General features: G+C 43.7%; 1 protein-coding gene across 1 annotated transcript in view; it reads left to right on the forward strand.

Annotated features, from left to right (window-relative positions):
- Nucleotides 1-27,992, forward strand: part of LOC140190600 (exostosin-1-like) — a 343,177-nt gene that overhangs the window by 261,006 nt on the left and 54,179 nt on the right. The window contains exons 3-4 of the mRNA XM_072247298.1: nt 7,814-7,921; nt 16,605-16,724. Coding sequence (XP_072103399.1) covers nt 7,814-7,921; nt 16,605-16,724 — 228 coding nt within the window. The remainder of the gene's footprint in view (nt 1-7,813; nt 7,922-16,604; nt 16,725-27,992) is intronic.

Here is a 27,992-nt window from a genome sequence, read left to right on the forward strand (position 1 = left end):
ACATCCTCTCCACACGCATTCCAACAAGACCTTTCAACATTTGATAGGTTTCAATGAGATCTCTCCTCAGTCTTTTGAATTCTAGTCAGTAGAGGCCCAGAGCCATCAAAAGCTCCTCCTATGATAAGCCTTTCAATCCCAAAAAAGGCGTCCGTTAGTCTTGTGAGACCATGGATCTGCGCCCGGAAAGTCTTCACTCTCCATGGCGCAGGCCTGGGCAAGGTTGTATGGAAGATCAGCAGTTGCCCATGCTGCAAGTCTCCCCTCTCCACGACACCAATGTGTGATTAAGCGCCTTGCTCAAAGGCACAACACGTTCCCTCCGCAGGGGCTCAAACTCACAACCTTCAGGTCGCTAGTCCAATACCTTAACCACTTGGCCACGTGCCCACACTTTCATTTTCAATCCCAAATCACTTTCATTTTCAATGTAGGTGATAGTTTGCCACATCAAAGGGACTCAGTGGCTGGAGTTGAACTTTGTCAAAAGGAAGCTGCCTACAGTTGTCAGAGATCAATCATACCCACACCAGGAAGTCATTACAGGAATTTCTCAGGGCAATGTCCTTGGCTCAGACTTTTTTGCTGCTTCCTTCCATGATAAGGTCAGAAGTGGGGATTCTTGTTGATGATTGCACGATGTTCAATTCATAACCCCCTAGCAATTATGGCGGCCCATGCTTATATGCAGTAAGACCAAGGCATGCACTGATAAAGTGTCCAGTAACATTTGTATCACAGAGCACCAGGAGAGAATCTACTCAATTCCTCATGATGTTAAATTACCTTATCATTAGATCATAAGAGATAGGAGAAGACTTAGACCATTCACCCTGTTATATCTGCTCTGCTCTTTCATCATGGCTGGTCCATTTTCCCTTTCAACCCTCTTCTCCTGCCTTCTCCCAGTAACCTTTCACACCCTGACAAATCAAGAACCTATCAACCTCGGCCTTAAATACACCCAATGACTGGGCCTCCACAACTTCCCGTGGCAACAAATTCCACAGATTCGTCACTGAACACACACAAAATGCCGGAGGAACTCAGCAGCCAGGCAACATCTATGGAAAAAGCACAGTCGACGTTTCGGGCTGAGATGTTTCGGCAGGACAGATTCATTACTCAATGGCGAAAGAAATTCCTCCTCCTCTCCATTCTAAATGGACATCCCTCTGTTCTAAGGCTGTGCCCTCTGCTGCCCGACTCCCTCAGCAAAGGAAACATCCTCTTCACATCCACTCTATCATGGCTTTTCAACATTTAATCACTTTCAGTGAGATACCCCCCTTGTCCTTCTAAATTCCAGCAGTACAGGCCCAGAGCCATCAAATGCTTCCCTGTGACAACCCTTTAATTCCTGGAGTCATTCTCATGAGCCTCCCCTGAATCCTGTCCGATGTCAGTACATTCTTTCTTAAATAAGGGACCCAAAACTGCTCATAATACTCCAAGTGAGGCCTCACCAGTGCCTTATAAAGCTTCAGCATTACATCCTTGGTTTCGTATTCTAGTTCTCTCAAAATGAATGCTAACATTGCATTTTCCTTCTTCACTACCGACTTAGCCTGCAAGTTAACCTTTTGGGACTCCTGCATGAGGACCCTCAAGTCCCTTTGCACCTCGGATTTTTGAATTTTCTCCCCATTTAGAAAATAGTCTATACTTTTGTTCCTGCTACCAAAGTGCATGATCATACACTCCCCACACTGTATTCCAATCTGCTGCTTCTTTCCCCATTCTCCTCATCTGTTTAAGTCCTTCTGCAGCCTTGCTGCTTATAGGCTCTATCATTAATATCTTGGGGGTCTTATTTACCAGAACCTTAACTGGATTTACTCCATAAATATTGTGGCTATAAGAGGTTGGAGGCGGAGAGTCGTGTCCAATATCAATAAATTCACTTCCTGACACCCTTCCATCATCTAATCTGCAAGTACAAGTCAGGAGCACAGAAGTCCGACCTTTTTCCCAATAGTAAACTTTTCCTCTTAATTACGCCTTCAAATTTCTCAGCACCTCTGTCAAATCTCCCCCTTAAGAAGACCCCAGTTTGTTGGTATAACTGAAGTTATGCATCTTTTAAACAGTCTCTTACATCCTAGCCATATTTTTAATGCCACCCATCATTGCCTGCAGTACTCAGCTGGGTCAAAGCGGGGATTTCTAAAGGGGGTAGCTCAGCATTATTGCTTTGAAGAGCAAAGCAAACCCATGTATGATACTGAAGCATCTTTAATTTTGTACCTCTTTGCAAATGTTAATGATTCAGATTCAGATTTACTTACATGTACATTGAAACAAACTCCACCATGAATGTCCCCAAGAGGAGGAGGGTTGACCATGAAACTAGCAACCCCATCCCGTAAAAACCCAGAGCTGCAGAAAGAACACCAGAAGCTCCAAAGACCTCATTCCTGGGAGAAGGATTGTTGCATCGAAGACAAATGAAGTTGTGTCGTAAAAGTAGAAGCAGCAGGGCTGGCCAACGTACTATTGGGCCAGGACAGAGAGCACTGCTGAGCTGCTGTTGACTGCCTATTCTGCAGTTGGGCTGATGGACTGAAGAACACGAAGAAGTACATCAAAACAATAAAATGCATCATTTACATAAACAACCAGCACACCCAAGGTTGTGCTGGGGGCAGCCTGCAAGTGTTGCCACACATACCAACGACAGCATAGCATGCCCACAATGTTCAACAGCAGTGGTTTTGAAACTTGCTGCTGGTTCAGCATTTGACAGAGCTTTCCGGCAAGGAAATGGAAATTGTCAGTGACTAATTTTATTTTTCAGTCAAATTGAAAGAAAGCGACATCAATATTCACAGCACATCCATTACTGAAAGTGGAAATGCATCTTCTGATATCCTGGCTAACTGTCCTTCAACCAAACAACCAAAAATAAACATTTCATCTGCAAATTATTTCTGGGACCTTAGGGCTCTGAATTCACCAACCTAGCCCAGCTCAGTCTACCACAGGTAAAACCATCCCTACCATGGACTATGTCTACAAAGAGCTCTGCCACAAGAAGGCAGCATCCATCATCGGGGTCCACCATCAACAACATGCTCTCTTCTCGCTGCTGCCATCTGAAAAAAATGTACAAGAGCTTTAGGTCCCACGCCACCAGGTTCAGGAACAGTTAACGTCCTCCAAGCATCAGGCTCCTGAACCAGTGTGGATAATTTCACTTACCTCAACACTGAACTGATTCCACAACCTATGGACAAACGAGAGAAAATCTGCAGATGCTGGAAATCCAAGCAACACACACAGAGTGCTGGAGGAGCTCAGCAGGCCAGGCAGCATCTGTGGTAAAAAGTAGAGTTGACATTTTGGGCCAAGACCCTTTGGCTGGAAACGTTGACTGTACATTTTTCCACGGATGCTGCCTGGCCTGGTGAGTTCCTCCAGTATTTTGTGTGTGATGCCACAACCTATGGACTCACTTTCAAGAACTCTACAACTCATGTTCTCAGTGTTATTTATTTATTTGTTTGTTTTTTTTACTATTATTTATTTTTGTTACATTCGCACAGTTTGTCTTATTTTGCAAATTGATTTGATTGTGTGTGTATTTCTTTCATTCATTCTATTGTATTTCTTTGTTCCATGGTGAATGTCAGTAAGAAAATGAATCTCCAGGTAATATAGTATATAGTGACATATGCTTATTGTGATAATAAATTCACTTTAAACTTTGTACCTGATTAGAGAATGGCATTCATTTCTGTTGAACATCCGTACATATTTCACTCTCTAGCTCCTGATATCTTAGGTTCCAGACTTATTGTATGCGTCCCCCACCCTTTCCAACCCCCTAATATTCTGTCCTTCGTATTCCACAAGGGGATTTGGAGCCCAATGTTGGCAATCCATGATTCCCTAGTTCCCAGTTCCAGCCTTGGTTCTGGCACTCTCTGAGAATTTTAACCATTCATTTAAGCCTCTCGGAAGACCCAAAACGACTTGCACTTATCTCTCAATTTCACGCCTCAGAAAGTGTTTAACACTTTTTCAAGTGCCTCTGTATTTCTAACACTGTGAGAAATGTTGCTTGGGATTGAAATTTAAAGATACTGGAAATCTGAAATGAAATGATGCCTGGCATTTCTCTGCTCTCGGGGACGGATAGCATGACACTCCTGATGAAGCTGAAACTGGTTGTGTCCTGACTTAGAAGGGTTAGAGTTGCCAGTGCCTCAGAAATGATTCAAGTTAAGTTGAAGTTTATTGTCATTCAACCATACACATATACACTGCCAAACAAGACAATGTTCCTCCAGACCAAGTTCCACAACACAGTACATATAGCTCACACCTTAACACTGGAACAATTACTATCCCTCAACCATCAGGCTCTTGAATCAAAAGGGATAATTTCACTCAACTTCACTTGCTTAATCATGGATATGTTCCCACAACCTATGGATTCCCTTTCAAGGACTCTTCATCTCATGTTCTTGATGCTTACTTCTTATTTATTTATTTATTACTTCTTTTTCTTTTTGTATTTGCATAGTTTGTTGTCTTCTGCACTCTGGTTGAATGCCCTAGTTTGGGCAGTCTTTCATTTATCTGTTACGGTTATTATTCCACAGATTTACTAAGCATGCCCACAAGAAAATGAATCTCAGTGTTGTATATGATGACATATATGTGCTTTGGTAATAAATTTACTTTGAACTTTGGACTTTTAACTTTTAACATAAAGTAATATTACCACAAATAAATTAACAAATTATAAGGTGCATATATGATACAAGTTGAAAAGTAAATCGCATAACGCTACTGGCACTTCATATGTGATGAGACCTGGGAGGTGGCAGGGAGTTCAGTGGTCTGAAAATGATCATTTCTCCATCGGGGAATTGAACCCCAATCTTCCGCATGACAAGTGGGGATACCAACAAGAAAGTTCTGTAAGATAAGAACAGGATTAAGGCTCTGCTTCAATTAACTCATGAGCATTAATTATAGAAGTATTCTTAAAATTTTCTTTGAACCTATTTATTTATTGAGATACAGTGTGGAATTGGCCCTTGCGGCCCTTCAAGCTGTCCCATCCAGCAACCCCAATTTGACCCTAACCTAATCACGGGACAGTCCAAAGATGTATTGGTTGGTAGCCTACCAACCAGTACACCTTTGGACTGTGGGAGGAAACCACAGCACCTGGAAAAAACCCACGCAGTCACGGGAAGAATGTAAAGCCACTTTACAGACAGCAGCAGAAATGTTTATTAATTACACAAGTCTCAGAGATAGATGGGTTATTTGCCTTTCAAAAAGTATTCACTTAGGTAACAAACCATTAAGTATTTGCTAGCCATTTGATGTAGTTGTGGGGAACTAGGGATAGAAATTCTTGGATGGCCAATGATGAGTATGTGGGTCAAGATGTTTCAGAGTAGAAGGTCATGTGATGTGATGAAATTACCTTTCAACCCCCACTTCAAGCTCACAAAAACATTCAACAAAAAACAGTTTGAATAAGTTTTTTCTCTCTTCTCCTTTCCATTAGTATTTTAGCATAATTTCCATTAATTTGGAGATTTCCCATGATAAATTTGTCATTCCCTGACAAATCTTTTGAAGTTTTTTGAAGAGATAATTGTGGGAATAGTTGAAGATAGAGCAGTGGTTATTGTCAATATGGACTTTAATAAGGCCTTTGATAAAGTCCCACATGGGAGGCTAACCTGGAAGGTTTGGTCACTTAGGACTCAGGGGAAGCTAGTGAGGTGGATTCAAAATTGGCTCAATGATAGAAAACTGAAGGTGAAGGCTAAAGTTTCATTCTCCAACTGAAGGATTTTTCTTTCTTTCTGGCCATTTTGCTGCTGGTGTTTAGGGTAGCAATGAAGGTCTTCCATCTCTGCCAGTGTTCAGGGCTTCCTTCATCATGTCAGTAGGCTTCCTTTCGGTCTTCGCTACCGTCAGTCATACAAGTCCTGGGTGGAGTCTCGGGAATAGCGTCACACTCACATGCAGAAGGATTCATCGCTGTTTCTGTAGCTGTTTTGTTTTACCAGTCAGGGTTGTTAGCCCTGAGCTGAATCTCCGAACCTGGAGGACAGGTGGACCACTCTTAGTCTGGCCTCTACCCTTTGATCTGTTTGGCATTGCTGACCCTACCAAGAGTCAAAACACAAAGCCCTGAGTCCAGCAAACATAGCTGTCTGGGTCATTGAGGCATGCAAGCCTCCAAACCCCGACAAGATTGTGGTTCTCTTGGAGGAATTGGAGGCCTTGCCGTCTGTTGTTGATTATGTATGTAAATGACTTGGACGTGAAGGCATATGACGTGATTAGCATGTTTGGGGGTCTCGATAGTGGAGCAGATAACACTTAATTGTAAAGAGATCTTGATCTGTAAGGAAGATGGGGAGAGGAATGGCAAGTGTATTTGGATTTAGATGAATGTGGGGTGATGCATTTTGGACAGTCAAAACCAAGGTAAGGCCTGTGCAGTGAGTGGCAGGGCACTGACAAGCGTTGTGGAACAGCGGGGCCTGAGAGTACCAGTGTAAAGTTTGCTGAATGTGGCCAAGCATGTAGACAAGACAGTGCAGAAGGGATTTATTATGCTGGTGTTCATCAGTCAGGGCACCGAGGTTCCAGGTAGGGACAATATGTTGAAGTTATATAAGTTATTGGTGAGACCACACTTAGAGTTTTGTACAGTATATAGTTTTGGTTACCTTCTTGTAGGAAAGACATAGGAGCGAAGATCCTTCCTCTCCTAGGAGTGAGGTCTTCAAAGCTTCTGTTAGCATTGATGGAGCTCTTGTTTTTCATGAGATGGGATTGCTTGCTCCATGTCCAACCTTCCTTCTTTCACAGCTGGGCTTGGGACTGTCCGTGGCGGAGTTGGTAAATGCACAGCCCACCGTATAAGAGACCATAAGGTGACAGTTACAAATAATGGAAGTTTCAGTTCCTAATCTATTAAGTTCGTGAGCCAATATGGGAGACTGTTTCATTGATAGTGCATTTCACATCGATGACAGTGAGCAGACTGCTGTAGAATCCCTTGTTGTTTATGACTGCTTTTAAAAGGTTGGCTGGAGTTTCTTTCAGTACTGCACAATCACACTTGAGTAGAAGAAAAGCTGTTGTTATGTGGTGCACAGTTTAATCGAGTTTGCCACAGTCACATGCTGTGGAACCCTTCATATGCCATTTGTGCATCAGGTGGCTGCAACAGCCATGTTCCTCTCGGATCTAATTATGATATTTCACGCTGCAGGTCAAAGCCAGGTAACTGCACCATTCAGTCTGAAGTCAGTTATTTAGGATGGTTGCTTCTAAAATACAAAAGAACAGATGTTGTGTGACTTTATTCAAGCATATGTAATGAACTGAAAACACTTAATGTTCTTTACATTGACTGAGAACCATGCTCCAGATTCGAGAATTAAGATTAAAGATTGTTCAACGTCATTTCCAATACACAAGTGTAAAGAAAAATGATATAATTGTTATTCTGGATCAGATGCAACATAAAACACAATAAAAGAAAGAACACAATAATATTAAAAACACATTAGATATAAATACATAATTAATTATTTGTCTATAAAGGGATGCTAGACATAGAAATGTCTGTATATGAGGGGAAGTGGAAGAAGATTGAAGATTGTTTCATGCTATTTCCAATACACAAGTGTAACGGAGAGTTAAGTAATTGTTACTTCTGATCTGTTGCACACAAAAATACACAATAAGATAAAGGCACAATAAATATAAATACATAAGACAGCAGAGGTTCAGTTATGTTTGTGATGTCTCTGCTTTCTTCTAGGCTGCTTGCATTCCAGTTCTGCTCAGTAATGGCTGGGAGCTGCCGTTCTCTGACGTTATCGACTGGAGTAAAGCTGTTGTGGTGGGCGATGAGAGGCTCCTACTGCAGGTGAGTTAGGAGTGGACTGGATCTCGCCAACCTCCGTAACTGAGCTGTAACATGTGGAGAGTGCTTGTGTGTGTGAGTGCTCCTCAATCAAGCTCCATGCCATCCTTGACATGACGATGGGCCTTGTACACAATGTCCATGGTACCCGACGGTCTTTTACCAATTATACAACACCATTCTCAGAAAACCAGCCCTGAGAAGTGAGGACCACTTCTCATATCTCTGCCACGCATGAAACGCTGGAGGAACTCAGCAGGTCAGGCAGCCAGAATGGAGGGACATGAACAATCAGCTTTTAGGGCGAGTGGGTAGTCAGATAAAATGGTCAGCAATCAGGATGAATCCATACATCAGGAGCAGACAAAAAGCGACCTTGAATGATATAAGGAACACTCCACTTCACTAACTACCCGCTCGTCTATCCCAAAAGACAGCTCCTCATCCATCTGTGGAAGAGGAAGTGGCTTCCACATTCATTTCATTGGTCACCATAGCACACAGAACTGGAGTGAAAGTAAGTCATGCCTGATCCCAAGGGTGTGCCCAAGAAGGACATAGCAGTATTCTCACTTGGACCTGGTCTGGTTCTGAACTCTATTTCAACCAAGTTCTTGTCTATCAACACCAGCAGTGACTGTGAATGAATACCTTCCATGGTGGTTGGTTTCAAGTTCATCTAGATACTTCAGTCATCTGGATCCCTTGCTGACAAGCTTTCTTGGCATTCTTTGTTTCTTCCTGGCATTTTCTGTTATTCGAGGTAACATTTTTAAAATATAAAAACAATAGTGTTAAAGGATAGCAACCTCCAATCATAGGGGGATAAAAAGAAAAAAAGGAAATCTGGTAGGGAAATGATGATTTAATCCAGAATCTATATTTTAGTTGGGCCGGTGTGCGGTTTTCATGTACCTCAGTCTCTGCAGGAGTACAGTAGGGTTAGGTTGGCCAGTGTTTCTTAATGCAATAGTTGTACCTGGTAAATTAAATCATGACTTTTATTCTTTGTAATCTAAGGGTTGTTGACTTTTTTTTCATTTTACTCTGTCCCCATATACCCCAGAATAATTTTTCATCTTTACTGAATGTGTTTCCCAGTCCGAATATTTTTGTTCTAGCCAGCATCTCTTCCCTCAGTGATCGGAGGACACCTTTATTGCAATGATGAGTTAATAGAAGGTGGAGCACAGGGCTGAATCTTTCAATCAGCCTGTCAAGCATCAATTTCACAGTACACTTCACACATTCTTTATTCAATCACACTCTGTCAGTTCGGACAAAACCATCCTTGTGTTTTGTCATTGCTTTTCATCAGGTCAATATTGATGAGTTTTGCTCGCTGCCTTCCCCTGTACTGATGGGTCCCTCTAACTCTTTGCGACTATTGACAGAAGCTACGCCTTCTTATGCCTCCTCCCGCTGCAGATTCTCTAAGCGTCAGTACAGCCTGTGTTTGATTATAAGAGCTCAGCCTTCCATCGTCCCTCTCCTGTGCAGTTTTCACCTGGAGAGGCTTCAGGGAAAATTCATGATTTTACCCATTTCTAATTGCAGAAGTAATGAGCTCATTAATACACAGATGCCCTTCCTCCTTCTGTTTATCCCATGATCCACTTTCCTCTCCTATCAGATTCCTTCTTACTCAGCTCTTTACCTTTTTCACCTATCACCTCCTAGCTTCTCACGACCTTCTCCACCCACCTACCTTCCCCCTCACCTACCTTCCTCCTCATCTGACTCCACCTATCACCTGCCAGCTCCTTCCACTCCCCACCACCTTACTCTGGCTTCTTCCCCCTTCCTTTCCAGTCCTGATGAAGGTTCTCAGCTCCAAATGTCGAGCTGCTTCTCTGGTGATTTGTGCGTGTCGCTGTGAATGATGAGACTGGCTCTCTGACTCGAGTTCTCCTCAGTGGAGGAAAATAAGGGAAGATTTGACAGAGGTATACAAAATTATGAGCGGTATAGATAGGATAAATGTAAGCAGTCTTTTTCCACAAGGCTAGATAAGATTAGAACTGGAGATCATAGGGTAAGGGTGGAAGGTGAAATACTTAAGGGAGCGGTCCCCAACCACTGGCCACAGACTGGTACTGGGCCGCAAAACATGTGCTACTGGGCCATGAGGAAACAATATGAGTCAGCTGCACCTTTCCTCATTCCCTGTCACGCACTGTTGAACTTGAACATAGGGTTGCCAACTGTCCCGTATTTGCCGGGACATCCCATATATTGGGCTAAATTGGTTTGTCCTGAATTTCCCCCGCTAAGTTAGAGCGTTCCAATGAAACCTTTTGTGCCAAAATGGTGTGAAGCGAAGAAGCAATTACCATTAATTTATATGGGAAAAAGTTTTGAGTGTTCCCAGACCCAAAAAATAACTTAACAAATCATATCAAATAACACATAAGACCGAAAATAAATAACTCTAACATATAGTAAAAGCAGGAATGATATGATAAATACACAGCCTATATAAAGTATTAATAATGTATGTACAGTATAGTCGAGAAGATGAAGGCACAACGGATTGGTGGGGGAAAAAATCGACACGTACACGCATGTGCACACAGGTGCCCGCGCAAGGCTTCATGGTCATGGTAGTCTTCGTTGGGGTAAAGTGTCTCGGGATTTGACTGCTACTTTTGTCCTTTATTTGGGAGTGAGAAAGTTGGCAACCCTGACTGTAAAAGACACGCTGAGGCGAGTTTAACCCTACTTGAACACCGTCCCACCGGTCGACCGGTCCACAAGAATATTGTCAATATTAAACCGGTCTGCGGTGCAAAAAAAGGTTGGGGACCCCTGACTTAAGGGGACATTGAGGGAAATTTCTTCACGCAGGGGCTGGAGCAAGCGTGGAACGAGCTGCCAGCAGAGATGGTGACGCACGTCAGATTGCAACATTGAAGAGATTAGATGGGCCAAAGGGCCTGTTTCTGTGCTGTAGTACTCTATGACTCTGACTCTAGCCAGAGTTTAGAAATTAAGCTGGGACACTGTCTGCTGCTAAGGACTTGACTTTTAGTTGGGTATGGCTCGTACAGCATGTTTATTTTGATCAGGAGTGCCAGATTGACTGGATGTGATGTGTTATTTTGAGATGGAGTAAAGGGCACACATTTCAATGATAAAGTCACTGCTCCAGAGAGTGCACTACTCCACCCAGGGTCACTGACTCAATGTCCTCGGTAGTACACTTCAGCTTTTCACTCTCAGTGAGATGGGGCCTTGGGTATGTGGACTCTAACTGACCTCGAAGAACCTGCCCACAGCATGGCTGTCAGTGCGATGCCAACCTTCCGACGTCCTTCATACTCATCAACTGTTCTTTAGGTGATGGGTTTTGTGCTGGACCTCTAAGTTCAGGTGCATCGGGGCAGCTTTGAAGAAAGAAAAGACGTTCCAATCCGGGACCACCTCATGCTTGTGGTTAATTAATTCCAGAATCTCCTGGTCATTCTGCTCAAGCCAGTTCTAGGTCTTTTCACATGTGCAGTCACAGTGAACTTCGGGTCATTATAGATGTTCTGTGACACTCATTTGCAGGAAATCACATTGTTGTCGTCCAACAGTTGCTGGTTCCTGCCATGTCAAGCTTCATGCGGACAGCTGTATGACCTCTTGCTCAGGTGACGATTATAGTCTAACAGGTACCTGTGCTTGTACCAGGGATGCCATCACAAGGTCTTCTGCCTGTCTACCTGATGAAGCTGAGTTATTGTTCTGAAATGACTGCATGCGAAATGTCTTATCAGGGAAAGGATCCCATCAGAATAAGGCTTCCTAATTTTTCCCAGCTAACTAAGCCTTGCCAGAAGGCTGTGCCCTTAGCCACTGTGACAAGGAAGACACTCTGGAGGATTGGCTTTCAACTCCACTCCCATTCCCTGCCCCCCTCAGAGAAACATTCCAAGGAGTTGATCCAGAGATTTTTCCGAGGACATTAAGAGTCCTTCAGAGCCTCATCCAGAGCTTCCACACTAGGTGTTTGCACTGGTTTGACATTACAGTGAACAAACCGTTTTCACTGCTCTCACACAGGAGTCATTGAGATAACAGACTAGTTTATTCTTGATGTTGGGCACGCAGCCAAGTGGTTAATGCATCCGACTAGTGACCTGAAGGTCATGAGTTCGAGCCCCAGCTGAGGCAGCGTGTTGTGTCCTTGAGCACTTAATCACACATTGCTCTGCGACGACACTGTTGCCAAGCTGTATGGGTCCTAATGCCCTTCCCTTGGACAACATCGGTGTCATGGAGAGGGGAGACTTGCAGCATGGGCAACTGCCAGCCTTCCATACAACCTTGCCCGGGCGCAGATCCATGGTCTCGCAAGGCTAACGGATGCCTTATTATTATATTATTATTCTTGATGGAGAGGCTTGCTCTGTGGAGACTATGAAAACTCTTCTAAATTGTTCCTCATTTTACCAGCTGGCCAAAGTGCACGAGGATATACCAGATCTGATAGATGCCATAGTCATGATCAACTTCAAGAAATGGAACAATGGCTGTGGCAACTCCAGGGAGGTCTCACAGGGAACACTCAAAGGTGTCATGAACCCTGCAAGACTGTGCAGCGATCCATAGAGCTTTGGGCTCTAAGGTTTCTAGAACACCTGTACTTGCTAAGTGTTGTCTTCCAGTTTAATTTTGTCAGGTTTATTTTGACTGGCATGGGCTTCCCGTGTTCTGTGACTATATAAAGTGGACTCCGGATTAACGCTTATTGCAGTGTCCTTGTTTCGAGAAAGATTCGTCTCGTGATGTCACTCAGTCGAAACACTGATGTTCTGCTGGAATTCCTGTGTATAAACCTATGTTTTCATCCCTACATGGGAGTGTTTTGTTCCTCCAAAGTTGGGTTCAGTCATTGCCAATGTACTCCATGACAGAATGTCTCTTACCAACCCACCCTGATGGGCAGCACCATCCATGGTCAATATAGGTTTGTACCTAAGTCTGGAAAACATGGACCACTTCTTGAAATAGCAGAAGTCGCAATTCTGTAAAGCTGGACATCAATGCTGAAATTCACCATTAGCAGCACAGCCTTTGGTCAATTGGGGAAAAGTATATATACAACTTCGCACAATACTCAACGCCTACCGGCAGCAGTTTTCCCTCTTTTCATCTGTTTCTGGATTGCCTACAGTGGGTCTCTCAAGGTGCTTGATAGGTACTATGAATGGTCTCCTGGCAAATTCCGTCAAAAGGAGAAGGGAGCCAGTGCGGGCATCCTTACTCAGGCATCATGCCCAGTACTGAGGTTCTAGATACACTTAGTCAGCTCCGTTATGCAAGCCGCTCACATGCTTGATTCGGAGTGCTGAGCTCTGTCACTGGAAGGGATTGCCAGTCGGTCAGAGGAGAACATTTCAGGATTGGCGCCGAGCTTCCTTGAAAACAATACAATATTCCCACCAATTCCGAAGGTTGCTCAAAGAGCATTTGAGATATCATTGAAAACCTCCAATCCCCGCATAAAGAACAAGGAAGGGAAGAAGGTCCACATTGAGTCGGTAGTGAAGAAGGCGAATGCAATGTTGGCATTCATTTCTAGAGGAATAGAGTATAGGAGCAGGGATGTGATGTTGAGGCTCTATAAGGCGCTGGTGAGACCTCACTTGGAGTACTGTGGGCAGTTTTGGTCTCCTTATTTAAGAAAGGATGTGCTGACGTTGGAGAGGGTACAGAGAAGATTCACTAGAATGATTCCGGGAAGGAGAGGGTTAACATATGAGGAACGTTTGTCCGCTCTTGGACTGTATTCCTTGGAGTTTAGAAGAATGAGGGGAGACCTCATAGAAACATTTCGAATGTTAAAAGGCATGGACAGAGTGGATGTGGCAAAGTTGTTTCCCATGATGGGGAAGTCTAGTACAAGAGGGCATGACTTCAGGATTGAAGGGTGCCCTTTCAGAACAGAAATGCGAAGAAATTTTTTTAGTCAGAGGGTGGTGAATCTATGGAATTTGTTGCCACGGGCAGCAGTGGAGGCCAAGTCATTGGGTGTATTTAAGGCAGAGATTGATAGGTATCTGAGTAGCCAGGGCATCAAAGGTTATGGTGAGAAGGCGGGCAGTGGGACTAAATAGGAAAATGGATCAGCTCATGATAAAATGGCAGAGCAGACTCGATGGGCCGAATGGTCTACTTCTGCTCCTTTGTCTTATGGTCTTATGGTCTAAACAGTGGAAGCCCACCACATCCAAACTAGCTGCCTACCTGACACCTCCTGCTCCACCTAAGAAGGTGTCCCTGGTTCCCTCGTTGGTTTTATCAGATGACTCAGAACACATATAACTGGAGTAGAAGCAAGTCATCACCCTCAATCCCAAAGGACTGCCTAATAGGACTACATGGGCAATCAGCTAATGCAGTCCAAACTTGGAGATGGATCCAAGCACTTCAGCTGTAATACTCCTTTCATTAGTGGTATGAGACACAGTTCAGTGAGGGGCCAATTGCATCTGAGGTAGGTCATGGGTTCAAGTCCCAGTGTCAAGCTAAACTCATATGTAATGCTGATGCTCCCTGTGCCTTATCAAGTGAGTAGTTCACAGCTTGCTGTAATCCAGATGAAAGCAGTTGAGTGACCCCATCCTGATAGATGGCAACTCTGTGCTGCAAATGGAGCAGATATTGTTGATTGCTAATTATTTATCTTTATTAAGTGTTTCCTTACTTATGATATTTTGGCAGATGGGGCTCGTCAGCCATGGTTGGCAGCTCATCTAGGAGATGGAAAACAACAATCTCAAACCTCCGCTGCCTTGCAGCTATACCCACTCACAAGGAAAGCTTCAGGAGTAAACCCTGAGGAAAAATCTGCAGCTGGAATCCCTAAGGCAGTCGGACATTTAGTTCAGCATTGACTGGCAACCCCTGTGGTGCTGCAGTTGCCAAACTGCGTCAGTCTCTGCCGTTCCTTTGGGTTTCTGAGCTGCATGGAGAGGGGAGCCGGCTACATTGTCAAAAGCTTGTTCTCCGTATCGGACTGTATACTAGCTTGTGTATCATATAGAAGCTCACTTACTGCCCTTTACGCCGCTGCAGCTTAGGGCAGCAATGAAGGTCCTCCTAACGAAGGGTCTCGGCCCAAAACGTCGACTGTACCTCTTCCTAGAGATGCTGCCTGGCCTGCTGCGTTCACCAGCAACTTTGGTGTGTGTTGCTTGAATTTCCAGCATCTGCAGAATTGCGCGTGTTTGCATCCTCCATCTACATTGCTGTTTCCGTAACAGTTATGTTTTTGGATCTGACAGAGTTGTTAGCCCTGAGTTTAACCCCCACACCTCGAGGGCAGGTTGTCCACTCTTAGTCTGGCCTCTAACAGACCTATTTGACTTGTTTGACATGGGTGACCCTACCAAGAATCAAAGCACAAGGCCCTGACTCCAGCCAACACAGCTCTCTGGGTCATTGAGGCATGGAAGCCTCCAAACCCCATGCCAAGGATGTGATCCCTTGGAGTATCAAATAGACAACTGGAATGCAGTATCCATTGTTGACCTTGACCAATGGAAGGTCTCAAACCTATGATCAGATTAAAATAAGTAAACATTGATTGTAATGTCCAGGCTTGTCTCTGGTCATTTCTATGTCAACGCAGTCTGCCTGGTAACAGAAGGGTTTTTTTTTGCTTTCAATCCCCACATCAACACATGAATTCTGCTTCAGGAGCAACGCTGCGACTTAGTGTTTCATCTGCTGGCATCAAAGACCTATTCTGCCCAGAACCTCCTGAAGCTCAGAGATCACGGAGCAGCAAATAAGTAATGGGACATAAGTTACCCGTGACGTTGCTGGTGCCTGGGCGCCGCAGGTCAAATCCCAGAATCAGAATAGGGTTTAACAGATCTGGGAAAATGGATCAGCCATGACGAAATGGCAGAGCAGACTCAATGAGCCAAATGGCCTAATTCTGCTCCTATATCTTAAGGTCTTATGGTCTAATATCACTGGCATATGTGGTGAAACTTGTTGCCTTGCTGCAGCAGTACATTGCAACAGATAATAATAAAAACTGTGGTTGTGTTTCGTTGTTTTCCAATATCAGCAACTCATCTGCAAACGATTTCTCACCATACGAGGAGACAACATCAGTGCACTGTTAACAGCCAAGATAAGAGAACAGCTCAACTCAACCAACAATCACTCGAGCAATACATTTTCCAAATTATTTCCAATAAAAGCAATAAATTACAAGAAAAAGTAGATACTGACATAGTGTTCACGGGTTCATTGTCCAGTCAAAAATCTGATGGAGGGTAAGAAGCTGTTCCTGAAACATGAAGGCTCCTCTACCTCCTCCTTGCTGGTAGCAATGAGAGGAGGGCATTCCCTGGGTGATGGGGTCCTTAATGCTGGAAGCTGCCTTTCTGAGGCATCGCTCCTTGAAGGTGTTCTGGATGCTGAAGGTCAGTGCTCATGATGGAGCTGGGTGAGTTTGGTATCTTTTTGTAATCCTGTGCAGTGGCCTCTCCAAACCAGATGTTGATGCAGCCAGTTAGAATGTTCTACATAATACATCCACAGAAATCTGAGTGTCTTTGGTGACGTACAAATTCTCTTCAAACAAGGAGGAAAAGCAAGTTAACAGTAAGAGGTGAACACATTAATTGTCTGTTCCTGATTTTGCAGGTTGGACTAATGCTTCTCTTTGTCTATTTTTTAGATTCCATCAACAGTCAGGTCCATTGACAACGACAAAATCTTGGCATTCCGACAACACACCCAGTTCTTATGGGATGCTTATTTTTCTTCTGTAGAAAAGATTGTATCAACCACACTGGAGGTAAGTGAGGGATCTGATAAATCTGATGTATTTTTGTTCTATCCTGACTGTTCCTTTGGGCATGTTTTCATATTATTGTCATCATAAAGCACTGCAGCACAGTATAGGCCCTTTAAAGTGTTGTGCCAACATTTTAATCAATCTAACCTTTCTTTCTGACATAGCCCTCCACTTTTCTGTCATCCACTTTCCATCATCCATTGTAAATCGTCCCATAGGTTTGTGTTAACTCAGGGGTGCTGGGCGGCGCAGCTCAAAAGGCCAGAAGGGCCTATTCGGCACTATATCTCAATAAATAAATAAATCTTAAGAGAGTCTTAAATGTCCCTGATGTATCTGCCTCTACTACCACCCATGCCCTGCACTTTCCTTCAATCACCTTATAATTCCACTCTGGGAAGAAGTCTCCGGCTAACCACTCGATCTATGCCTCATCATCAAGCTTGTTTCAGTTGACCAGTTTATCCTTTTATCCTTTTACCGCCCACTGGGTCACTTGGTCTGACGCGTAATGTTAGGATTGGTCTCCCTTTGGGATTAACGGTCACGGCGTGAACATTCCTGACTCGACCCATTTACAGACTTGCAGGCATTGCTCCCCCAGAGATCCGAAGGCACACTACAACAAAAACTGGAAAAGGTAAACAGAACTCGGATCCACGGCACCCACTACAATCACCATGTGCCAGTTTCCACCCGTCTAAAATCGAGGAAAAGCTTTGCTACAGTGGAGGAACATCCGCACGGAACATCCCCCCAAACATACAGGATTGACCTCTGGCAACAAACAGAAGCCAGAACCCCACCAAACAATACAGTGCCAGACCCCACAGAAACGTTGCCAGACGAGGCACTGCTTGACAGACGGAAGTGGGGCACTCTCAACAGAGCGAGAGCGGGAGTTTGTAGGACGGGAGACAATCTGGTGAAGTGGGGTTTAAAGACCAGCGGATCCTGTGAGTGTGGTGAAAGGGTGCAGAACATTGAACACGTTCTGCGCAGCTGCCCACTCTCACCTGATTCAGCTGACACTGACCTGCTCAACATCAACCAAACAAGACTAGAGTGGCTGTCTGCTGTGACAAGCTACGATGATGAGTTGACCAGTTATGAACTAGCGAACAGTGTGACTATTCATAATCTCTGCTATTAGTTGTAACACTCGTACACTCAATGGCCACTTTATTAGGTACACATGGACATCTGCTCGTTAAAGCAAATATCTAATTAGTCTGTCATGTGGCAGCAACTCAATGCATAAAAACATGTTTGTTGTTGTTCAGTCGTTACGTCAAGTCCAACTCATCATGACCTCATGGACCATAGGGTCTTCATGGCAAGTAGATTGCCAGGCCTTTCTTCCGCACAGATACTGCTGCTGCCCAGGTCGGGACCTGGCTGGGTTTGAACTCAGGACCTTCTGCCTTGAAATCCAGTGCTGATGCCACTACACCACCAGCTGGCCCATAAAAGCATGTAGACATGGTCAAGAGGTTCAGTGGTTGTTCAGACCAAACATCAGAATGGGGAAGAAATGTGACCTAAGTGACTTTGACCGTGGATTGATGGTTGGTGCCAGATGGGGTGGCTTGAGAATATCAGAAACTGCTGATCTCTGGGGATTTTCATAAACAGCAGTCTCTAGGGCAAGGGTTCCTAATCTTTTTTATGCCATGGAGCCTTACCAGTAAGCAGGGGGTCTGCGGGACAAACTCTGGAGTCTAGAGTTTACAAAGAATGGCACAAAAAACAAAAAAAAAGCTCAACAAGTGGCGGTTCCCAGGGCGAAAACTTCTTGTCAATGAGAGAGGTCAGAGGAGAATTAGCGAACTGATTCAAGCTGACAGGAAGGCAACAGTAACTCAAATAACCACACATTACAATCACGTATGCTGAAGAGCCTCACTGAACGCACAGCACACTGAGCCATGTATTGGATGTGCTACAGCGGCAGAAATCACAAATATACTCAGTGGCCATTTTATTGGGTACAGGAGGTAACTAATAAAGAGGCCACTGAATCTAAATACACACACACCGTCCTGTTACACCTCATTCAAGGTAATTCTAAATTAAATGGCATTGTATGTGAAGAGCTCCTCTGCACCATCTGCCCAAGTAGGACTTCCCGGTGGCCAAACATTTTAATTCCAATTCCCATTCTTGTTCCGGTGTGTCCATCCATGGCCTGCTTTTGTGCCAAGATGAGACTATCCTCAGTGTGGAGGAGCAGCACCTTCTATTCCACCTGGGTACCCTCCAACTCAAAGGCATGAATTTTGATTTCTGCCCCGGTAAACAAATTTCACCCGCTCCCCTTCCTCCATTCCCCACTGACTGTTCATTTTTTCTCAACTGCCTATTAATCTCCTCTCCTATCAGATCCCTTCCTCTCCATCCCTTGACCTTTCCTACCCACCAGGCTTCACCTATCATTTTCCAGCCAGCCTCTTTGCCCGCCCCCCACCTTTTTATTCTGGCATCTCCCCCGCACTTCCACTCCAGGCCCGAGAAAGGGTCTCGGCCCAAGAAGTCGACTGTTTGTTCATTTCAATAGGCGCTGCCTGACCTGCCGATTTCTTCCTGCGTTCTATGTCCGTTGCTTTGGATTTCCAGCATCTGCAGACTTTCTTCTGGTTTATGTAAAGAACACCTGCTGTCTTATCCCATGAATAACCTAGTAATGTCTCAATATGTGACCCAGCACATTTCATTAAAATAGAGAGATTGAAGTTGATTAAAGTCCCAGACTGCTGTGTGTATTTTAATTAACCTTCTAGCCCTAGTTCCAGTTTTGTAGATGCTGAGACTTTCATTACTGGCAGAACATTGGTCCCCTGTAATTGACAAAAGGAGACAGGTGACAGTCTCAATTGTCACACTGACCTTTGCTAAGATGCTTCTGGGTCACTTAGTGTAGTTAGTTAATTCCAGGTTTTTCCAAATATTGAGCGAGCCTCCTCGTTGATTCCTAGCTTGTATTTGTATAAACCTAACAAATTTTAATTGTGTTAACAAATTCATTTTGAGAGAACTAGGATGTAAGGGCAAGAATGTGATGCTGAGGCATTGGTCAGACTGCAGCTGGAGTGTTGTGGGCAGTTATGGGCCCCTTATCTAAGAAAAGATGTGCTGGCATTGGAGAGGATCCAAAGATTCACAAGAATAATTTCAGGAATGAAAGTGGTTACATAAGAATCAGAATCAAGTTTGATATCATTGGCATTTGTGGTGAAATGTGTTAACTTTGCACCAGCAGCACAATGCAATACATGATAATAGGGAGAAACATGTGACTTACAGTAAGTATATATATTAGATACTTAAATAAGTAGGGCAAAAATAGAAATACAAAAATAGGAGGTAGTGTTCATGGGTTCAATGTCCATTCAGGAATTGGATGACAGAGGGGAAGGAGCTGTTTTGCTGTGCTTTTGAAGGCTCTGGGCCTGTACTCACTTGGAGTTCAGAAGAATGAGGGGGGATCTCACTGAAGCCAATTGAATATTGAAAGGCCTAGATGTGAGTGGATGTGGAGGGGGATGTTTCCTATGGGAGCGGGGTTCTAGGACCAGAGGGCACTGCTCAGAAAACCAGGATGTGCATTTAGAGCAACACACATAAAAATTGCTGGTGAACGCAGCAGGCCAGGCAGCATCTATCGGAAGAGGTACAGTTGACGTTTTGGGCAGAGACCCTTCGAAAGGTCTGACGAAGGGTCTCGGCCCGAAACATCGACTGTACCACTTCCTACAGATGCTGCCTGGCCTGCTGTGTTCACCAGCAATTTTTATGTGTGTTGCTCTAAATTCCAGCATCTGCAGATTTCCTCGTATGTACATTTAGAACTGGGATGAGAAGGAATTTCTTTAGCCAGAGGTTAGTGACTCTGTGGAATTCATGAATGGCTATGATGGCCAAGTCATTGAGTATATTTATAACGGAGGTTAATATTAGTCAGGGTATCAAAGGTTACAGGGAGAAGACGGGAGAATGGGGTTGAGAGGGATATTAAATCAGCCATGGTAGAATGGCAGATCTGACTCGATGGGCTGAGTGGCCTAATTCTGCTCCTATGTCTTATGGTCTTAACAGTTGCACAGCATTAACTTACATACACTTTAAAGAGAACTGAGCTACAAATCTATAAGTGTGAAGGATATGCCTCTTTCTCCACGGACAGTCTGACAACTCTCTGATGTTTTTTGAAACTGATGTCCTGTCCTCCCCTTCTATTATTGAATGGTCGTTAGACATCAGCCGAGAATCTGACTTTACACACAATGACGAAGAAAATAGGAGAGTTCTAACTGCAAACATCAAAGCTGGATACCTCAACCAACTATCAGCCAAGCCTATCCAACATTCTCTTTATTTTTTTTTGAAGTTGCATGGACCAGCCATCGCTTTGAGGCGGAAATTTTTACGCATCCTGAAAACTATCTAGCACTTTCTTCATCATCGTTATGTGCTGTGTCATAAGCCGTTGGCGATCATGGTCTATCCATGCTCATGATGGTTCTTGGCAAATTATTCTACAGGAAGGGTTTGCCATTGTTTTCTTCTGGGCAGTGTCAATACTCTTCAGAGGTTGTCTACCTGGCATCAGTGGTTGCATACCAGGACTCGTGATATGCATCTGCTGGTCATACAACCATCCACCACCTGCTCCCATGGTTTCATGTGACCCTGATCAGGTGCTACACCTTTCCCAAGGGTGACCTGCAGGCTAGCAGAGGAAAGGAGCACCGTACACATCCTTTGGTAGAGATGTAGCTCCACCCTGCCACCCGACCAGAACAGCACTTTATATTAACATCATATAAATGAAAATTCCAGCTGAGCGGCAACAAGGGCTATGTGTGTGGGAGCATTTCCGTTACCGTGCAGCCGTGCACCCTCACAGCTCAGAGGGAACAGTGTTTCTGAGTGTCACTTGAAAGTTGGTGCAACCTGTTACGTAAGCAGTAACAGCCAGGATAATCCGGTCACTCTGGGCAGCATTTCCTGAAAGAGAACTTTTTCTCCAAATTGACTTTGAGATCGTGATGATTGGCTGCACAATACCCAATAAACCTGATTCTAGTTTGTGGTTAGTGTCAGTCAGAAACAGGCGCTGGATACTTGAACCAGTCACTCTTTCTTTTAATCCAGAGTGGGTTCTTTTCACAATTGGCTTCACGATATTGGTCATTTCAATAGTGGCTTCTGATCAAAAGACTTTGTTACACAACAGCACAAGAAAATAGGAGCAGTGATAGGCCACTCAGTCCCTCCAATCTGTCCTATCATTCAATATGATCATGGCCTCAGGTCTCTCTCTATGCCAGTTCCCCATAGCCCTCAATCCCCAAATCTCCCAAAATAATCATTTACCTCCTTAAAAATAATTCTAATGAGCTAACTTTCACAAGTTTCTATGGCAGAGAATTCCAAATATTCACCACACTGTTAGCAGAACGGCCTATGTATCTTGATTTTAATAGCTGGCCCTTCATGTCGATGGTACTGTATACATTTGCAGAAGGTGACTGTGGGAATAGTAGGGGCAACTTAAAAAAGAGAGGCTCAGCTCAACAAAATTTTAAAAAATAGAGAACTAAAATGAAGTTAAATGAGCCAAGCAGCTTACCAAAGGCCAGTCTGACTAATGACAAGCGTTTTCACCTCCTCCACCTTCTTGTCCTGGCTTCTCCCCGCTTCCTTTCCAATCCTGATGAAGGGGCGCAGCCCAAAACATGGACTCTTTATTCCTTTCCATCGATGCTTCCTGGACTGCAGAGTTCCTCCAGCATTAACCAGAAGGAGGTAATGGGCAGATGAGGAGGTGAGGAGTGAGAGGGTAACTAGAATGAAGAATGGACAATTAGAGAAGGCGGGGGGGTGGAGGGAAAATTGCCAGAAGTTAGAGAAATTGATGTTCGTGCCATCACATTTGAGGCTGCCTCATACAGAATATGAGGTGTTTCTCTTCCAGCCTTGGTGTGGCCTCATCATGGTAGCAGAGGAGGCCATGGATAGATGTGTCAGAATGCGAATGGGAAATCGAATTGACTCAACCATCAGGCTGTAAATAAAAAGGGACAATTACACTCAACTTCAATTGCCCCAACATTGAAATGTTCCTTCACTCTCACTTAAATCTTTAAATCCTTAAATCTCACTTTAAGGACTCTTTATCTCATGTTCTCATTATTTATTGCTATTTATTCATATTTGCATTTGCAGTTTGATGTCATCTGCACTCTGGTTGATCTTTCATTGATCCTGCTATAGTTACGATCCTGTGGATTTGCTGAGTATCCCCACAAGAAAATGAATCTCGGGGTTGTATATGGTGACAAATATTGAATGTACTTTGATAATAAAATTTACTTTGAGCTTTGAAATTTGAAATGGGTAGCCACTGGGAGTTACTGCCTTTTGTGGCAGACAGAGGGAAAGTGCTTGAGAAAGTGGTTCTGCAATCTGTGTCAGATATGACTGCGGCAAGAATCATCTGGAAGGAATGGGTGGGGACAGATGGTTCCCAGCAGTGTCTAACCTCAAGGGTGAGGGGCTGCAGAGAGACTGTGCCGCACACTGCTATTATTTCCCATGAAATTTTAATTCTGCAGCCAGGAGACTGCAGAGCTTATTAAAGAAATATGAGTGACCCATAAGACTTGACAGATATGATCTCTCTCTTGTTTATTTAGTTATCCTTAAATCCATCTGAACTACTCATCTCACAGTCTGTGGAGCAGCAAAATTTGATCCAAAATCACAACAAAACAATTGCTGCCAACCTGCGACCATACGGAGAGGCCACACATGCATGGCACACCCACAGCTCCAAAAAGTCAAATTCCCTATTTCTGTACTTTATTAACAATTAGCAAACGTACAATTAAGCATTATTGAGCGTTATCTCAGCAGTCAGCAAAGATATGATCTGCATGCTCCCAAGATACAAACAAAGGTTCAAAGGTTCATTTATTATAAAAGTATGTATGCAGTATACAACTCTGAGATTCTTCTTCTCCAGATGGATGTGATACCAAGAAAACTATGGAAGTCAGTTCACAGAGAAAAATCAAACCCATTCCCCCCCTCACAAAAAAGAACTACAACATGATCATTGACCCCCAAATGCCCCTCCCCTACAAAAAACACAAGAGCATCAACTCCCAAACCCTCCTCCTCTGTACAAAAAAAAGCAAGCAAGGACAGAAAACTGCCACAAAATAAACATGAATATATATTTTATTCCCTTTGCTTTTACCACCCCCTACCATCATAAATGCGTAGTATAGAACACATGGCTCCTATAGTCTGAGTCAGAAATTTCCCCAGAATCTCTTTCAAAAGATTACATAGTATTTTGAGAATCTGATCATTGTATCCGACTTGAAGTCCACAATAATGTACGTATTTTCACGGAGCATGTTAAGGAGGAGGGCTAAATAGTGTAATGATTGAAGTATTGTGATAGTGACAGGTGTCAGTCAGCATCAATAAATCAGGAGATAACTTGTGATGTATTGTCCGTTCAGCAAAAGAATAAATATCCCTCTTGGACGTTCATTATTAGAGTGCCTCTGATTTTTACAGATTGGTTCCTGCCATTGTGTTTCTATTTCATAATTGTCAGTAAATTCCTCCAACGGGACAACACGGTAACGTAGTAGTTAGCGCAACGATTCACGCTACGAGCAACCCGGGTTCATTTCCTGTCGCTGCGTATAAGGAGTTTGTACATTTCCCTGTGACCATGTGGGTTTCCTCCGGGTGCTCCAGTTTCCTCCCGCAGTTCAAAGAGGTAGAATAATTGGTCATTGTAAATTTTCCCATGATTAGGCTAGGATTAAGTGGGGGGGGGGGTTCTGGGTAGCCACCTCGAAAGGGCAGAGGGGCCTATTCCACGCTGTATCTCAATAAATAAAAAAATATATTTTTTTTAACATAGTCATTTTTCAGATTCTGAGTATTGCTGGCAAGACTAGCATCTATTGCCCATTCTTATTCGGTTAGGTTCGGAAGTGATTGTTAGGTCACTTTCGGACGCCATGGTAGCACGGCGGTCAGCGCAATGCTATTTCAGCTCGGGGCGTCGGAGTCTGGAGTTCAATTCCAACACCATCTGCAAGAAGTTTGCACGTTCCTTCCTGTGAGCATATGGGTTTTCTCCAAATGCAGTCCAAAGGTATATCGGTTAGTAGGCTAATTGGTCATTGTAAATGATCCCATGATTAGGCTGGAGTTAAAGAGGTGGGTTGCTAGGCAGTGCTACTCGTTGGGCTGGAAGAGCCTGCTCTGCACTATCTCTAAATAAAAATAGCATTTAAGAGTCAACTACATGGGTTGGACCTGGAGTCTCACCCACGTCAGACAGGGTAAGTAGAGCTGATTACCCTCACTGAAAGGCATTAATGAAGTTGGTGCATTTTCACAACAAGCTAGTTGTTTTTGCAGTTATCATTATGAAGCTTGGTTCATTTTTACTTAAGTGTCACTGAGATTTCAATTTGAGGCTCTGGATCATTTGTGTAGGTCTCTAGGTTATTAATCCCTCCACTCTGTCATGACAATAACCAACTGACTATTTTAAGAGCTGCTTTTCAATTTTAATTCAGAAATAAGTATTCCCCAGGACAACACACAGAAAACACTGGAGGAACTCGGCAGGTCAGGTAGCATCGATGGACAGGAATAAATGGTCAATGTTCTGGGCCAAGACCCTTGATTGGCCATTTATGCCCCTCCATGGATGCTACCTGACCTGCTGAGTTCCTCCAGCATTTTGGGTGTGTTACTCTGGATTTCCGGGCGTCTGCAGCAACTCCTGTGTTGAAGTATTTCTCTGTACACTGCAATAGATCTTCCAAATAATGGCCATTTGGAACTTAGACATCTACCTGAGAAAGAAAGCAGGACCTTGGTTTGATATTTTCTTAAAAAGCCAGCAGCTGCAAAGGTGTAGCATGGCCTTGCATTAAATTAGATGCTATCTAGATTTCTATGATGATCACACGAGTAAGACTACGGATTTCTGGCTTAGACGAAATGGCAGCTAACATAATGAGGGACATTGTCTTCATCCTCATCTCACTGTTGTCTAGCTGGTGACTACATCCAAGCACACACATCTGTGTACAATATGTGGTTCGATAAGGAGGACTGTAGTGGAAAATGTTTTGCAGTGCTGTCCATTTCAAAGGGTAAAATCTTGTAAATTTTCATGTGATGCTTAGCCTGGCAGAGGGACAAAATAGACAGAGCCAAATTATTCCCATGTTTGTAGTTGTATTTGACTCTGAGCAGAGCTTCAACCCAAAATCCTCTTCATCAATAAAAGATTTTTCTTATTATCCCAAGTCTCTGCCTTGAGCTCATTTAATTCCTGCGGTTCTTATGTCCAGACTGAATAATTCCAAAAGTATTATTGTTAGATTCCAACCTTGAGCAGTAGGTTGTTTAAAGCAACACACAGAAAATGCTGCAAGAACTCAACAGGTCAGGCAGCCTCTATGGAAATGAGTAAATGCTCGATATTTCGGGCCGAGATCCTCCTTCGACACTGAGAGGGGAGGGGGAAGGTGCCTGAATTAAAAGGTGTGGGGAGGTAAGTTGTTTAATTCATCAAAAGGCAAACTAACTGTTTTTTTCAACCATGACCCGTGAGCAAACTCGTTTATTCCAGGTACAGCAATGCCTCACGTTTCAAATCCTCATCCTTAGAAAGGTATTGGCATTGAGGGAATCTCTTGGCAAGTACAGAGTGTGTAATAGAGAATGTAAGAAAGAAATTATAAGGGCAATATTATCTCTAGTAAGTGAAATTAAAGAGACCCCAAGACGTTCAAGGTATAGAAGGACTAACGGGATGCCAGAGAAAAGCTAAGTTTCCTTAAGGACCTGAGCCAAGCATTGTGGGGAAGGTTCTGAATGAATACTTTTCATTTGGATTCAGCATTAGCTTGGCTTCACTTCACCGAAGAAGCCAGAGAATGGTAGTAGATGGTTACCTCTCTGACTGGAGCCCTGTGACTAGTGATTCACCAGGAATCAGTGCTAGATCCGTTGTTGTTTTTCATCTGCACTGTATATTATTGATCTGGATGATAATGTGGTAAACTGCATCAGCAAATTTGCAGATGTCACCAAGATTGGAGGTGTAACAGACAGTGAAGAAGGCTATTAAAGCTTGCAATGGGATCTGGACCAGCTGAAGATAAAATTGGCTCAAAAATGGCAGATGGAGTTTAATACAGACAAGTGTGAGGTGTTGCACTTTTGGAGGACAAACCAGGGTAGGACCTGCACATTGAATGGTAGGGCACTGAAATGTGTGGTAGAACAAAGTGATCTGGGAATACAGATCCATAATTCCCTGAAAGTGGTGACATGGGTAGATAAGATCATAAAGAGCTTTTGGCACATCAACTATCACAAATCTGAGTACTGAGTACAGGAGATAGGATGTTCTGTTGAAGTTGTATGAGACTTTGGTAAGGCCAAGTTTGTAGTATCGTGTGCAGTTCTGATTATCTACCTACAGGAAAGATATCGATGAGATTGAAAGAGTACAGAGAAGATTTACAAAGATGTTGGACTTGAGGACCTGAGTTATAGGGGAAGATAAGTTAGAACATTTTTCCCTGGAGCATAGGAAAATGAGGAGACATTTGATAGATCTATACAAAATTATGAGGGGTACAGATAGGGTAAATGTAAGCAGGCATTTTCCAGAGGTTGGATGAGACTAAAACTGGATGTCATAGGTTAAGGGTGAAAGGTGAAATATTTGAGGGCAACCTGAGGGGAAACTTCTTCACTCAGAGGGTGTAACATTTACAGGAGTTTGGATAAATACTTGGATGGGAGGGGTACAGAGGGCTATGGTCCAAGTTGTGGGTTGATGGAACTAGGCAGAATAACAGTTTGGCACAGACTGAATGTGTGGGATGGTCTATTTCTGTGCTGTGGTGCTCAGTGATTCTATCTATATTCATCAAGGAGAAGGACATGGAAGGTCATGAGCTCAGCAAGGCTTGTGGGATAATCTCGAGCAGGTTAATATTAAGAGGTGGGATTTAATGTCATAATGATGCATACAGGTAGGTAAAATACCCATGGCTGGGTGAGATCTGTCCCAAACTACTGTGGGAACCAATGGAAGAGATAGCTAGGGCCCTGACAGAGATTTCTTTGCATCCATGGGTGAAGGCCAGAGGGTAGCTAATGTTCCTTTATTTACAAAGGGTAGCAGGGATACACCAGGTAACT

Source organism: Mobula birostris, chromosome 30 (assembly GCF_030028105.1).
Source record: "Mobula birostris isolate sMobBir1 chromosome 30, sMobBir1.hap1, whole genome shotgun sequence".
Lineage (NCBI taxonomy): Eukaryota > Metazoa > Chordata > Chondrichthyes > Myliobatiformes > Myliobatidae > Mobula > Mobula birostris.